The 14,818-nt window shown below is 32.7% G+C and overlaps 2 protein-coding genes across 3 annotated transcripts; one reads left to right on the forward strand and one right to left on the reverse strand.

Moving 5' to 3' along the window:
- Positions 1–3,034: 3,034 nt before the first annotated feature.
- Positions 3,035–4,212, reverse strand: LOC110649757 (nudix hydrolase 1). The gene is made up of 2 exons (XM_021804456.2): positions 3,945–4,212; positions 3,035–3,643 (listed from the first exon to the last, which is right to left on the reverse strand). The coding sequence occupies exons 1-2, from the start codon at positions 4,084–4,086 to the stop codon at positions 3,336–3,338; spliced, it is 450 nt and encodes a 149-aa protein (XP_021660148.2). The 5' UTR covers positions 4,087–4,212; the 3' UTR covers positions 3,035–3,335.
- Positions 4,213–9,179: 4,967 nt separating this feature from the next.
- LOC131171933 (phosphoenolpyruvate carboxylase 4-like) lies at positions 9,180–13,765 on the forward strand. 2 transcript variants are annotated; one of them, XM_058132326.1, is made up of 9 exons: positions 9,180–9,730; positions 10,647–10,810; positions 11,336–11,450; positions 11,545–11,622; positions 11,720–11,788; positions 11,926–12,004; positions 12,120–12,196; positions 12,336–12,431; positions 13,293–13,765. In XM_058132326.1, exons 1-9 carry the CDS (start codon positions 9,575–9,577, stop codon positions 13,455–13,457), a joined length of 999 nt encoding a protein of 332 aa, XP_057988309.1. In that variant the 5' UTR covers positions 9,180–9,574; the 3' UTR covers positions 13,458–13,765. The 2 variants fall into 2 exon arrangements, with proteins under 2 accessions (XP_057988309.1, XP_057988310.1); XM_058132327.1 differs by lacking the exon at positions 13,293–13,765 and adding an exon at positions 12,877–12,943.
- Positions 13,766–14,818: the final 1,053 nt, after the last annotated feature.

Raw genomic sequence — 14,818 nt, forward strand, 5'->3', positions numbered from 1 at the left:
TTATATAGAACCATTAGCCTATCAATGGAAAGGGGACAGTGGAAAATATATACCAACCTTAATTTCCTGCTGGATATCCAAGACCCAGTCTACACACTTCATCCATACTGTTAGAAAAATATTATAAAATCATTAATCCTTGTTTGGAATTTAAAAATTTAGGAGAATTTAATTCAATTAATTAATTTCATTTCATAATAAAAGAATCCAATTCCTTTTAACTGAAAAAAAAATAAAAAAAAAATTAAACATAATTTTGTGAGAATTAAATTAAATTCCTTTTTTTTATAAATAGTTTATTCCAAAAATTAAATACTTTTGTTCATTTTTTCATACTGTTAAATTCTTCCCTCCTTCCTTAGAAATAAGAAAGCGGTGAAAGAACAGCATTTGGCTTATAAACCATATATATATATATATATATATATATATATATATATATATATATATATATATATATATATATATATATATATATATATATATATTTTTTTGCCATATCTTCTTCCTAACAGCATTTTCGTTACTTAAAGGTGAAGTGAAGACCATATAACAGTTTCACTATTGATTCCTTGGACTTTATAATTAATAAAAATAATTAACTACAATTTAGTCACGAGATTTAATAAAACTTTCAATCTCAGGAGGGAATTATCAATAAAATAAAATTTCAAGAATTAAGTAATAAATTTTATTAAATCTCGAGACTAGATTACTTAGTTTTAAAAATACACAACTAAATGTTTTAAAATATAAAACTAAATTATAGGGCTTTTTTAAAACCTCCAAAATTAAATTGTAGTTTATCCTCTAACAAAAAAAATGTGGTGACAGTAGCAACTGAAACAGAAACAGCAAACATGTAGAAACCTTGGTGTTGGTGAAGTGAAATTTTAACTTTATATTTGCATTAGCCAATAATAAAGCAACAACGCAACAGTTTGGCAGCAATGAGAACTGTGGCGACAAAGCCTGGGTAAGGGTATTAATTCCAGTGATCAAAGTGCTAGTCTTGGAAAGAAAACAGAGTTGGTGAAATGGCAGTTTACAGTAGCGAGGAAACAGTGATAAAGAAATGGGGTTGTAACAGCGGTATAGCATCAAAGTAGTAGCAATGCAATGATGGTCACATGATGCAGTCTACAGAAAATGTTAGTGCAGTGACAGTAGTTGTGGTAATGGAGATCGTAGTTGAAGATTTCATAATGGAAAGTGAAGGCTGTGGAAACTATGCAGGTGACTGAGGAGCAGGAGTGATAGAGAACTGTAGACAGGCACCTAACTGAGATTGTTTTTGAGATATAATTATTTTTAGTATTTCGGATTTTTTTTTTAATATAATGACCTCTACATTATCCGTAAAATACATTCAAATCATAATTAAAAAGACATTCCTAAGTTGCAATGGGAAAAAGAAACCTTGGAATCAATAGCATTCCAGACTTGTGTGTCACATGCACGTCCTAACACCAAATATACAAGGCAAATAAAGATCAAAAGAGCAGAGATAATACCAAAGCTAAGAAGAGTGTCGTTTTAGTATTAGGATAATGCTTCTAATAGATATGACCTGATTCTGCTTGCAATGGAATGGACATCATTCCTCCAATTGTCAATTGCAATTGTATTATTGAAAAAAGAAACAAAGAAATCATGCTTCATTCAAACTGTATTCTGCAAACAGTGTGAAAGTCCTAGCTCCTAGTGAAGAGAAGGATATGGTTGCCATCTCCCTGTTGGCTGGTGCTACTTTCCTTTTGGAGAGTTATGGAGTCATTTAAAACATGAGGATCAGATGTATTATCAACGATCTTCTTAACATGCATTGTAGAATTAACAGGGATATGGAATATTCTAGAAGAGCAAAGAAGGCCAGCTGTGCTACAATCCGTTAGTGATTCTTGGAAGGAAATGTGCAGCAACTGAAAAGAAAAATATAAATAGATAGATGGGGAAGGGTAGAGAGGTGTGAAGAATTGAGTTATATTTTCCAGCTAGTGTTGCTGGTTCTGGGGGCAGAGTATTCTGCTGGGGGAGTAATTTTCTTGTGGTTCTCCAGTAATATTCTGCACTATGTGCTGTGTTCTGCTTGTACTTGTTCAATTAGGTTCCTTATTCCATCAAGAATCATCAGCATCTCCTTGTTAATAGGATCACTAAACTTAAAATACATGGATTAGAATTTGTATCAGTGTATTTTGAATGCATGGCAAATCAAAGATTTAGTTCCCACAACATTACGCTGCAATATATCCTTTGGTTTTTCAGGCCATGAAAGGAAGTTCCAAAATAAATTAAAGATCGAATTGACTTCTGGGTTATGTTGCAGGAATACCAGCCATCATCATCATACTGTTCCATTTGATAAACAATCCCATGATCTTATAATTACTACTAATTATTGAAAACAATAAGTAACAAGGATAATTAAGCAGCAGCTTATGCCACTAAGAACAGTCAAACGATGAAATCAATTTGAAAGCAGAACAGGTATAAAAATTAAATAAATTATGTTTGCTAGTGCTACAAGAGGTCAACCAAAGACAAATGCAAATGCTGATGGTTCGAGGAATGAGAGTGCCATTATTCCTGTGAACATGAGAGTATTTTAAACTAACGGAAGAGAGAAATGCTTGCTCTTTCAGATGCTGAATATATTTTAACTAGGACTTCTTTTGGCCTTCTTCTCTTCTTGTGCTACTACTTTTCAAGTATCTCACTGTTTATTTGCAGCAGGTGCCAACTACTAGGCTGACTAGTGATCAGAATTGGATTGACATGCTCCAAAAATAAATAAATAAATAAATAAATAGAGCTAGCCTTTCGTTTAATTCAGTTGTTGAAGACGTGAAATAACATGCCAGCCATTATCATTTCTATTGCTCTGGCAATCATGTGGAGTTCTTACACAAATTTCTTTTACGGGTACAATGAAGAGGAGTTGTTCTCTTGTTAAGGCCTTTGATGGCAGAATAACCTTCTTACCCTTTGGAAACTTAAGTATGAATGATGGATTTTCATTTTTTGCAAACAATTTAAATATATAAAATATATTAATGGCTCGTATCCTATTACAATTTGAAAGGAGTTGTGGACAGCTCCTTGTTCCATACTCTAACCTAGAATATCAGGCTATGGAGCATGGAGAAATTCTAAGACCATATGAATAACAAACTTAAACTTTGCTGCTCCTTCATATAATTTAACAAAAAGATTCAGCAATAGCATTCAAGAAAATCTTCCAAATCCAATACAGATACCAAAAGTCCTGAATTTTATACCCTTGGTATCAATGTGATGATAGCCATAAGCTGGTAACACCATTCATCCCCTCATCAAATATTATGGTCAGTTGGGAAAGGATTGAAGCCGCTCCGTGCCATTTTTTCCAATGGTCCAAACAATGGTTTTGGGAGGTTGTCCCAATCATACCATTCCCAACCATAGCACTTCTCAGGCTCAAGATTTTGGGGCACTTGATTGGGGTCGGCCAAGATTGCACGAAGAAAGATGGTAACATAATGTGATGGCCTTGGTTCCTCCAGGCAGGGGTTGTTGGTAACCGTTAGAAATTCTATTTTGGAAATATCCAAACCTGTTTCCTCTTTCATCTCTCTTGTCCCACATTCCTCAAAGCTCTCCCCTGAAAGCAAACAAGAGCAGAGCTTTTATTCAATTGCCAGGATTAGGTATTGCAATTATTCAGTATTCCATAGGCAATCACTAAGAGGACGATTTTGGAATTAGAACATCAGAAACTTCATTTAAAATTGTTTATCTTCAATTCAATCGATTGTACTCAAACCAAATTATATCAAGATCTCCATAGAATTTCAATTGAATTCCAAACTAATATATGCGATTAGTTTTTCTGAAAATAGTTACTTTCATGTTGTAAAATCTCGCAAGAACAAGACTAGAATATGCGTGAGAAAGAGACTAACCAAACTCTAGGTGACCGCCAGGAAGGGCAAAGGTAGAGTCACCGATGGAGGAGCGGCGTCGCCCCAACAGCACCGATTTCCCTTTCAACAGGAAGACTACCACAGCTACTCTAGGCACAGGAGTCTCTGCCTTTTTCTCCATTTTTCTTCTGAGGATCTCTTTGGAACACTTTCAGCTTCTCCCTCTCTCTAGACAGCATGAGATAAAAAATAAATCTGCCATTTTATATGGACTTGGAACGCGCCTGCCCAGCGCTTATTTTAAAGGTTTTTTTTTCCGCCAGAAGGATGACTAGTAGGAATATGCTGTTGTAGATATAGTTAGATTTCGTATTCATTGTGCAATCAAAGACAGCCACGTCATGGAAATAAACCTGAATAACGAATTTACCCTTGCATTTGGCGGATTGATCATTGGAAAATCTCAGCGGCTAGCAACGTGGCATGACAGTATTTGGTATTCTTGTAGCTTGCTTAGTCTTCCTGTCGCTCTTGTTTTTTCCGTTGTGCTTGGGCAGCGAGGGACCAGCGGTGGCAACTTTCAACTCGCCAAGTCAAAAAAACGAAAATAAATAGGGTAAATTACTTTTTTATTTGTATAATATACAATAATTAATAATTCAATATTTATAATTTGTAAATTCGATAATTGAATTTTTAATATTTAATTTCATCAATATTTTAATTTACAAATATATTTCACTAATTAGGCAAGTAAAATAATAAAAGATATTTTTATTCCATTAATTTTAAAGGCTCAATTAGATTTAAAAAAGGCATTTCTTGAGTCCATTAGGCTATAAATTTGATTAGAAATAGTAACGGAGAGCTCAATGATGGAGATCGCTCTTTCAACAATATAAATTTGATTAGAAATAGGGATTTTTTTTTATTTTTTATTTTAATATATTCTTTAAATATTATTTCAATAATATATTTATATTTTTTTCTAAACTTATCATATTTATATATATAACATATAGAAATAAATTATTTTTTAATAAAACATAATAATATATTATTATGCGAAAGGTTATGGGAAGTCGAGAAGAAGAAAAATCTGTTTATTTTTATCCCGCATAAATTAAAATCAAGAAAAATTAATCAAATTCAAGTGGATATAAATCAGGTTTAAAAACTTTTTGTCATCCCTCAATTAAATCAATTCAACACAAATGCGGAAAGCACAAACCACGTAATAATTTGCTTTTTAAAGTTTATAAAAAGCTACAATTTAGTCATTCTCTCTTTATGTCCTTTATTAGGGTTGCAATCGAATTGAGCCGAGCCGAGCCAAGCTTTGACTTGTTCAAGCTCGGCTCGTGAATATATGTCTTAGGCTCGAGCTCGACTTGAGCTCGATTCGAGTTTTAATATTAAAATTCGAGCTTGATTCGTTTGCAATATGTTAAATTCGAATTCGATTCGAGCTCAGCTCGGTTTAAGTTCGTTTGTCAAGCTTTAGTTTAAGCTCGCATCAAGCTTGATAAGTTTAAGCTCGAACTTATTTCGATAAGTAAGCTTGATAAGCTCGAGTTCAAGCTTGAATTCGATAAGCTCGAGCTCAACTCGACATTTATAATACATGTTTTAAATCACAATTACTTTCAAAATAAAATACTACATAAGTCTATAGCCATTAATAATACAAATTAACAAGAAAAAAAATATAAAATAGATTAAAAGAATTTAGTGTTTTCTATTTTTCTATTTAATTTATTTAAATAAGTTTAAAAGAATTAAATAGATTATATTATTTAATTTATCAAATTATATTTGGTACTTTATATCTTTCATTAATGCTCTATTAAAAAAATAAATAATTTAATTTATATGAAATAAGTGTACAATATTAAGTAATATAGTAATTATAGATTAGTTATTATTAATAAAAAGAAATAGGGGGAGATTACACACACAGAGAGAGAGAGAGAGAGAGAGAGAGAGAGAGAGAGAGAGAGAGAGAGAGAGAGAGAGAGAGAGTTAGTTTACAAACTAATTATAAATTAATAATATATAGATAGATTAGTTAGTGTTAATAGAAATAGAGAAGACACACACACAAAGTCAAATAGAGACATGGACAGAGATACTTATTAGATAGATTAGGGAGGGGAAGGAGACCACATACACACACACACAAAGAGCAATACTTATTAGATAGATTAGTGATAAGTTTGAAATTTAATCTTTTAAAAATTTAATATTTAGAGATAAAAAAAAAGAGATGATCAGAGATACATGACTTCATATTTAGTGATTTAATATGAATAAATAAGTTTAAAATAATTTTTATATATAAAAGTTATAATAACATTCCAAGAGCAGATAAAAATAATTATATTTTATAAATGTATTTTTTTATTTTAATTATATAATAAAATTATATAATAATATAATATTTAATAATATATTATTTTATATTTAAAGTAGGTAAACAAGCTTATTCATGAGCTTATAAAACGAGTCTATTCACGAATTTACTCACGAGCCTGTTCACGAGCCTATTCATGAGCTTAATTAACGAATTAGTTTGCGAGCCTGTTCAACGAGTCAATTTGCAAGCCTGTTCAACAAGTTAGTTCGTGAGGCTATTAATAAGCTGAACTCGAGCTCGAGCTCGAACCACATATGACTGAACTCGAGCTCGGCTCTTTTAATAAACAAACTTAAAATTCGAGATTGAGCTCGGCTCATTTAGAAAACGAGCCAAATCGAACCGAACTTTTTTTGAGCCGAATATCTAGTAGCTCACAAGCGGTTTAGTTCATTTATACCCCTATCCTTTATCCCCTCTATCCCTATGCTTTCCTCTAAAAAAAAACACAACAATAATAAAGCGTTTATGTAAATTTAAAAAATCTCTGCATATCATTGCATGATAGGCTAGAAATTTCTATGAACAGATAAATATACTGACATCGTAATATAAATAAAGCAATATGGTAAAGAACTCTCATGTCTACGTTAGCTGATCCACATGCTTTTAAAAATTAAAATAGTGAATTTTTTTTTTTATCAAAATTAAAATAGGGAAAGTTGAAACATTCGATATTAGATACGTAATAATCCTATTCTCACATTAAAGTGCAACTAATTGGATATTCGTGCCAAATTTGTCTTTGTTCTATTCAATTTATGTCATTAAGCACTCGCATTAATTAACAATTTAAATTGTACAATCACATCATTTTTTTTTACTTAGTAAATTTAGTTACAGCAAATTTAATAGGAAGGGAATATTAATGTCAGTCATATATAGTAAAACATAGGCCTTGAAGTGTTTGAGCAGGGAAATTTTATGCTTTGAGCGGATGGTAAAGTTCTCGCTATGAGGTTGATGATCTATCTCCCTGCTTGTTAGTCTTCCAAGCTGCCTTGCCATTTTCTCTTCTTTAGGCTTCTGTCTCCCTGCATACTGTGGCTGATGAAGAAGGAAGGGCGTTGAAGATGAAGTGGTTTTGTGTCAACCTGTTTAGTCTAGAGATCCTTTTCCTTTGGGCTTAGTTGAAGTTATGTAGTTTTATATTTTTAGGGGGCTGAACCATTGTAACTCATATTTTTCTAATTAAATATCTTTTTCTGTTCGAAAAAAAAAAGAGCATGTAAAGTAGAGTTGTGCACAATTCTTAAGGGATTCAAATCGAATTAAAGAATTATATCGAACTGATAAGAACTATACCGAATTAAATTTATTTTGATACTTTAGTTCGATTCTAATTCTTCACTAAAAATCGAACTGAAATTGAACCAGAATCATACAGAATTAAAATCGAACCGAGAATTGAATATATATATATATATATTAATTCTTAATTATATTTATATCTTATAGTTAAATATTATATGATTAATAAATAGTTAAAATGTATATTACATAATATTCTTATATTATTATATTATAATATATATTTAATCCTAAATTATATATGCCACCTCATAGTTAAAGATTATATAATTTAGATATAACTAAAAGATATGTTATATTATATATTATGTGATAATAATTAAATTCAAAATTTAAATACTAATAATTCAAGTATAGTTTTTTAAGAAAATAATTATATAAAATTATTTTAAAAATTAAAAATCAAATCAGAATCATACTAAAATTGAAAAATAAAAAATTATATCGAATTAAAATTAAAACTATAAAAAATTAGACTAAAATTTTATCGAAATTTTGATTTAATTTTGACTAACCAAACCAAAATCCAACACCCTATGCAGGAGAACTTTTGAGAGTGCGGTTGCTTATTTGGTTTGAATCAATGTGTTAATTTGGGTATCTAATCACTTGCCACTCATGAGATTGGCTTTTATTTTGGGAGGAAAAATTGTTCAACGCATAACATCAAACGTCAGTTTTAGTTTGGGTTTAGGAGACCCGATTGGACTGTGATTGCCTCATTTGTAACTACCATTCATAGTTGCATACTTCCAATTCTTTCTGGGTTTATACTTCTTGCAAGCAACATGAATATCGGCATGAATATCAACATCATTTCTCTCAATTGTTTTTCTTTTTTAATTATTTAAAATGATCCTTTTTTTAATAATATTTAAAATAATACCTTTTTAAAAAGTTTTTTTTTTTTAATTTTACTTGGAATCTTAATACTAAGCAAAGCCTTACAATCGTTATAATAATGTTTTACAAAATTCATTAAATATGAAATGGGATGTTGATTTAATTTAAAAATCATTTTATATCGTCTTCTTACATCACTGTTCACGCCCTATAAAAAAGTCGACAGAAAAATGAGGGGCGGCTGATAACACAATTATCCATTAACATCATAATTATTAAATGTTATTTATTATTTTTTGTTAATGTCAAATTCATTGCCTCTTTAAACGACATTAACTCTTTACACGCACACTCGTTATCGTCTCATTATCTTATTTTTATTAGAGTATTTATTATAAAAATGTAATAATTTTTTTCTAAATATATATAATAACAACAATAATCACTATTTATTGAAGTAGTAAAACTCATTTAATAAAATAATTTAAAATTAAATTTAATAAATTTTAATTATAAAAATAATAAAATAATTTTTTATATTATTTTTTTAATAATATCTAAAATATATATTTTTTTAATAAAAATCAATCAAACGAGCTTTTAAAGTGTACATAGGAAAGGGAATCTACTTTGGGATCCTGGGAATCTCCTGAAAAAGATCCCATAAATTTTCTGGGATGCCAAAAAACAGTACTAACTAATAAAAGAAGGACTCTCGAGCCTCGCAGATAGAAAAGGACATTTTCGGGGAAAATATGAATCACAAGCTCGTAAAAATTTCAGTGATCAGAACGGAAAAAAACTGCCCATCTTTTCCTCACTGACCCCCACGTTTCAACATTTCCCTTGCCCTCTCCTTTTCCTAAGAAAAAAACTGGGCCCTGCATTTAACAGAAGTTTTCGTCTCTGTTTCTCTCTGTACTTTTCCTCTATCACCACTGCCAGCTTCACCTTCTCCATTTCAGTCTTTCTCCCTGGAAGAAAGAACTGCACTTTCTCTTCTCTTAGATTGCTGCAGTGGGTTTTTGTTTTTGTGTGCCTAGGTGCTCTATATTAGTGCTTTGAGTGTTTTATTTTTGTTTTTATTTTTTCGGGTATAATGACGGATACAACAGACGATATAGCTGAGGAAATCTCATTTCAAAGCTTTGACGATGACTGTAAGCTGCTTGGGAATCTGCTAAACGATGTGTTGCAGAGAGAAGTTGGAGGCAGATTTATGGAGAAACTTGAAAGGAACCGGATCCTCGCTCAGGTTTTATTTTTAATTTTCCACTTTGAAGGGTGGGGGGATGGATCGTTAAAAGGTGTTATTTCAAGTTGTTCTTTACTTATTTTGACAAAAAAAAAATTGTTCTTTACTTCTCTGGGAGAGAAGTCACTGTGCTTATACTTCCAAATCATTATTAATTTTTGGGTAAGATGGCTATTGCTAAAGTCCATTCCTAGCTGAGAAAACAGAGGGGATAATGTGAAATGAAATATGATACGGATATTAAGTTTTGTATTGTTTTTATGGAAAATTTGAAGCTAAATTGACTTAGCCAACTGTTAAATCCCTTTCTTTCCCCCTCCTATGAATATAGTTCCAGATTTACTCGGTGATGATATGCATTATTGTTTGGGCCTTTTCTTTTTAAATTTTTTTATTTTGTTTGGATACTTAGAAAACTGGGAAGTGAAAATAACAAAACTAATTTTTCTTTTGGTTATTTGGCTCTTTTTTTTTTGTCGGGAACACACGCACCCACAAGACTCACTGTGACAACGCTTACACCCAGCCAATTGCAGTTATTTGGCTCTTTGACCATGTTTTAAGTATATTCAGCATAATGGATTTTTTTTTCTTAACCTGGTTCCTTTCTGTTGCTTAGGCCCATGAGAAGAAGGACGGCTTTCATATTTATGGTTATTTTTGTAAAACAGGGAAAAATCAGTATGGTCAAGATAACTGTAACTGACTCAAAAATTTTATTGTTGAATTTATGATTTAGAGTATTGATTGGTATTTTGGTCACATGATATGAAAAGAATCATTCACATGAAAAGCGAAATACATTTTCTTGCATTTTGATGGGTATTCTCTTTCTGCATTTTCTTGGTAGGCAAAAAGAGAGCAAAGTATACTGATATTGATTAAAAATTTACATGGGGCTTTCCTTTTTGTTCAGAGTGCCTGCAATATGAGATTGGCGGGGATAGAGGATACAGCTGAGCTGCTAGAGAAGCAGCTGGCACTGGAGATGTCAAAGATGACATTAGAGGAAGCCTTGACTCTTGCTCGTGCATTTAGTCATTACCTTAATTTGATGGGGATTGCTGAGACCCATCACAGGTAATTTCTGTTTGCTATTGTAATTTTTCTCTGAGCATGCCTATTTAATCAGCTCATTTATTTTACATTTCAATGTATGTTGATAATTTTCAGTCCTCAAATTATCAAAAGATTGATCAATTTAGGCTTTTGCTTAATTTGGAATCAGTAAATTACATCACAGGCAATGCATTGTCCTTTTAGGGTTTTCAGACTGACGAAGGTAGCGTTGTTTTTAAGGCCTTTTATTTCTTTTCTTCTGATATTAAGACATGATGAACTAACGCTCTATGGGTTCTTAGATGGTAGGAGGGAAAGAAAAGAAAATTCCCATGTAGAATTTGCATTTGACCATTCTTCTCTGATCCTTTCTGTTATGTCTTCTATAAACTACTGCAGAGTTGGTCATACTGAATAGCCTTTTAATTTACATTCCTTTCCTCTTTTTAGCGTTCTCCTATTGAATGCTTCTCTGTTCTAGTTCAGTTTTAAATATGGGAAGGAAACCTTTCTAGATAAATTGTGGAAAACTGTTGCATCCTGCAGGGTTCGTAGGGCTCGAAGTATGACACATCTATCAAAATCTTGTGATGACATTTTTAATCAGCTGTTACAGGGTGAAGTTTCTCCAGAGGAGCTTTATAGCACAGTTTGCAAGCAGGTTTGTTTGAAATATTACTATTGGTTTAGTTGGCTACTTGTGGTTAACTATTTAACGTTTCATGTATTTACTTGACAAGTTATTGCTGTTGCAGGAGGTTGAAATTGTTCTTACTGCACACCCTACTCAAATTAATCGTCGTACCTTGCAATATAAGCACATTAGAATAGCTGTAAGTTTGTCATATAATTGCTTTCAATTAACATCATGATAATCTTAGATGCTGTCTTAGTACACTGTATCTGAATATAACTTGAACTTTCTTGCAGCATCTTTTAGATTATAATGATCGACCTGATCTTACTCATGAAGATCGAGAAATGCTGATTGAAGATCTGGTATAGTTCCTATCCTTTAATAATTCTTTATCTATCATAAAAACCACTGAAAAGTGTGATGGTTGTATGATAATATGAAAAAGTAATTTCTCTCTGATTTTTTTTTTGTGGTTTATAGTTCACTATTGCATTTGCAGGTGAGGGAGATTACTTCAATATGGCAGACAGATGAGCTTAGACGTCATAAACCTACACCAGTGGATGAAGCTAGGGCTGGTAGATCACTGGATTTTAAATAAGATATATATCGCAGCTTTGGTACTTTGCAAAAATTGTTCTCTCTCTCTCTCTCTAGGAGGTAACTGATGATGTCAGTGTTTAATCCTTTCAGGCTTGAACATTGTTGAGCAGTCCCTGTGGAAAGCTGTGCCTCATTACTTACGTCGTGTTAGCAATGCCCTGAAGAAGGTTTGTCATGACTTCTTGTTCTGTTGCTAGTAGATTGGTTGGATGCATGTAAGGATTTTTGCTGACTTTCTCATTCTCATACATGATTCTGACTGCAGTTTTGCATTTCTGTTTTTCTCAATTCTTTTTCCTCCCTTAGCATACAGGAAAGCCACTTCCATTAACTTGCACACCTATAAAGTTTGGGTCTTGGATGGGGGGTGATAGAGATGGAAATCCCAATGTAACAGCAAAGGTGAGGCTTTTAAAGTTCTTTTGTGTGGCTTGCTAGTCAAATAACAACTCTTCTGTTGGTGAAAAATTATATCTAACTTTGCTGTGGATAGGGATATCAATATATTTGGTTCATTAATTTAACAAATAAATGATACATGTGGATGATGAGCTCGTGTAGCTTTTTGTGATAGGACTGTAAAATCATTTAGGAGATTTTGGTCTTAGAACAGAAAAATGAAAAATGAAAAAGGGTAAAAATTGTTCAAATCCTTTTTATTTATTTATTTATTCTTTTTCTAGAAAAATGTTCTGACTTAATTATTTCCTAATTGTCTCTTAGGAAGATATTGGATAAGCATGAGTAAGTTGTTAGTTGTTATTGTTACCGACTACTTTTTTTTTATTAGGCAATTACAATTAATTATCACTATTTCACCATTTTATTCCTTGTGCATGCCAAACAGATGATGATTTTCATGGAACCATTGGCAAGAAATTGAGAAAACAAGTTTAAGGCTTTGTTTTAGTAACTGTAGCATTTTATGCTATTACTTCTAAGGTGTGCTATGAAAATTTAGCAGCTATTCATTTTTATTCTAGGTTTGCATGAGTTTGTCCTTTAAATTTACAGTTTCTTTAAATTTACTGCTCACATTGAAACGTCTAGCATCTTTGATGCATCATCAGCATGGCATGCCCTTTAAACTGATGAAATTGAAGAATACCTTGTTATGCATCCCAAAGAACTCTGGTGTTAGAGAATGCTTTGTTCTCACATTTTTTGTGTGTGCATTTTCTTTTCAGGACTATATTACTTTCGCATCCCCTTGTTTCTTTCAGGTACATACAGTAACTGGTAGTCTTCCTTTTATTGTTTCAGGTCACAAGAGATGTTTCTCTTTTGTCTAGGTGGATGGCTATTGACTTGTACATTCGAGAAGTTGATAGCCTCAGATTTGAACTATCCATGAATCAGTGCAGTGATAGGATGTTAAAAGTGGCAAATGACATTCTAGTAGAAGGTTTGGGCTGTTGCCCTGTTTAAATTTTTATTATAAATTCTGAAGGAATTCACTTGAAATTTGTGAAAGATGATGCCCTTGCCTAGAAACAAATGAGAAACTGCATAAAGAGATACTAAACAAGCTGGTACCTATAAAAATTGTTAATGTAAATTATTTTTTAGTGCACCGTTCATTAGCAAAACCTCAATATACATGTTAATTAGTGTTCTCTCAGGAATTATTGTCTTGACATATTTGATTTTAGAATTTAATAATATGTTGTGGGAGCTGGTGATCAAATGAAGATGTGTCTTGGAGTACAAAAGTAATTAACGGTCAGGCTCCAACCACTAGAGGAATTGTCGGCTTTGGTAGTAAGCCTCATGGTTTTATTCCATAGGTGGAATGAAGAACTTCCAGGTGGTCACCCATCCTAGGATTTCTCTTAAGTAAGCACGCTTAACCTTGGAGTTCTTCCAACTCTCCAGGTCATTCCACCAAAAGGCGCCTCCAGTGACTAGTTCCCTATTTTATATATCATTACTTTTTGAACCCAAGACCATCTCCGTGCTTTGCCGATGTGGGATTTGCCTAAGAGACCTTTCTCCCCCCTTTCGATAACTCAGCGTCCTCGCTGAGGTTTGCCCCACCATCGCCTAAGAGGACACGCAAGCGGCTCTGAAATCAATTGTAACTGTCGGGCTCCAACCACTAGAGGAATTGTCCGCTTTGGCCATAAGCCTCACAGTTTTGTCCTAAAGTTGGAATGGAGAACTTTCCAGGAGGTCACCCATCCATGGAGAACTTCCCAGGAAGTCACCCATCCTAGAATTTCTCTCAAATGAGCATGCTTAACCCTGGAGTTCTTCCAACTCTCCAGGCCATTTTACCAAAAGGCGCCTCTAGTGATTAGTGAGAATTTGGCTGACTTCCCTTCATCAAAGTTATTCCTTAGTATCTTAGCTTTAATTCCCTTTTTGAATCACTTCATCTGGAGTTTTGTAGCTCAAGTTATGGCCATTTAACTATAACTGGCCGGATTGACTAAAGTCCAGATTTCTGGGCAATTTTTTTTGTTCTGGCAGATTTGGTGACCCAACTTTGGGTGGCAAATTGATTTGGTTATGGTCAGAATTTGGGATTGTGTTCTTCATGAAAGTTGTTTTACTATGTCATAGCTTTCCAATGGTCCAAAAATCAGGTCATTCAAACCTTTCTACACCAAGTTATGATCATTTGAACAAGTACTGTTCATATGGTCAATTCTATTCAAGGGCAGGGTGTGTGATCCAGATTTAACCTAATTTTTCACCAACTTAATGTCAATTTTAGGGAAAGATTTCTACATGAAAATTGTAGCTTTAGGTCTTAATTTTTATCTCCAATTGGCCTCACACCAATT

The sequence above is a fragment of the Hevea brasiliensis genome, chromosome 13, assembly GCF_030052815.1.
Source record: "Hevea brasiliensis isolate MT/VB/25A 57/8 chromosome 13, ASM3005281v1, whole genome shotgun sequence".
NCBI lineage: Eukaryota > Viridiplantae > Streptophyta > Magnoliopsida > Malpighiales > Euphorbiaceae > Hevea > Hevea brasiliensis.

Bases quoted from the DNA above. Each gene is read 5' to 3' on its own strand.
- LOC110649757 (XM_021804456.2), bottom strand. From the start codon at position 4,086: ATGGAGAAAAAGGCAGAGACTCCTGTGCCTAGAGTAGCTGTGGTAGTC. The intron at 3,644-3,944 runs GTTAGTCTCTTT...GTTTGCTTTCAG, and splicing joins TGGCGGTCACCTAGAGTTTG to GGGAGAGCTTTGAGGAATGT.
- LOC131171933 (XM_058132326.1), top strand. From the start codon at position 9,575: ATGACGGATACAACAGACGATATAGCTGAGGAAATCTCATTTCAAAGC. The intron at 9,731-10,646 runs GTTTTATTTTTA...CTTTTTGTTCAG, and splicing joins GGAACCGGATCCTCGCTCAG to AGTGCCTGCAATATGAGATT. The intron at 11,451-11,544 runs GTTTGTTTGAAA...TTGCTGTTGCAG, and splicing joins ATAGCACAGTTTGCAAGCAG to GAGGTTGAAATTGTTCTTAC.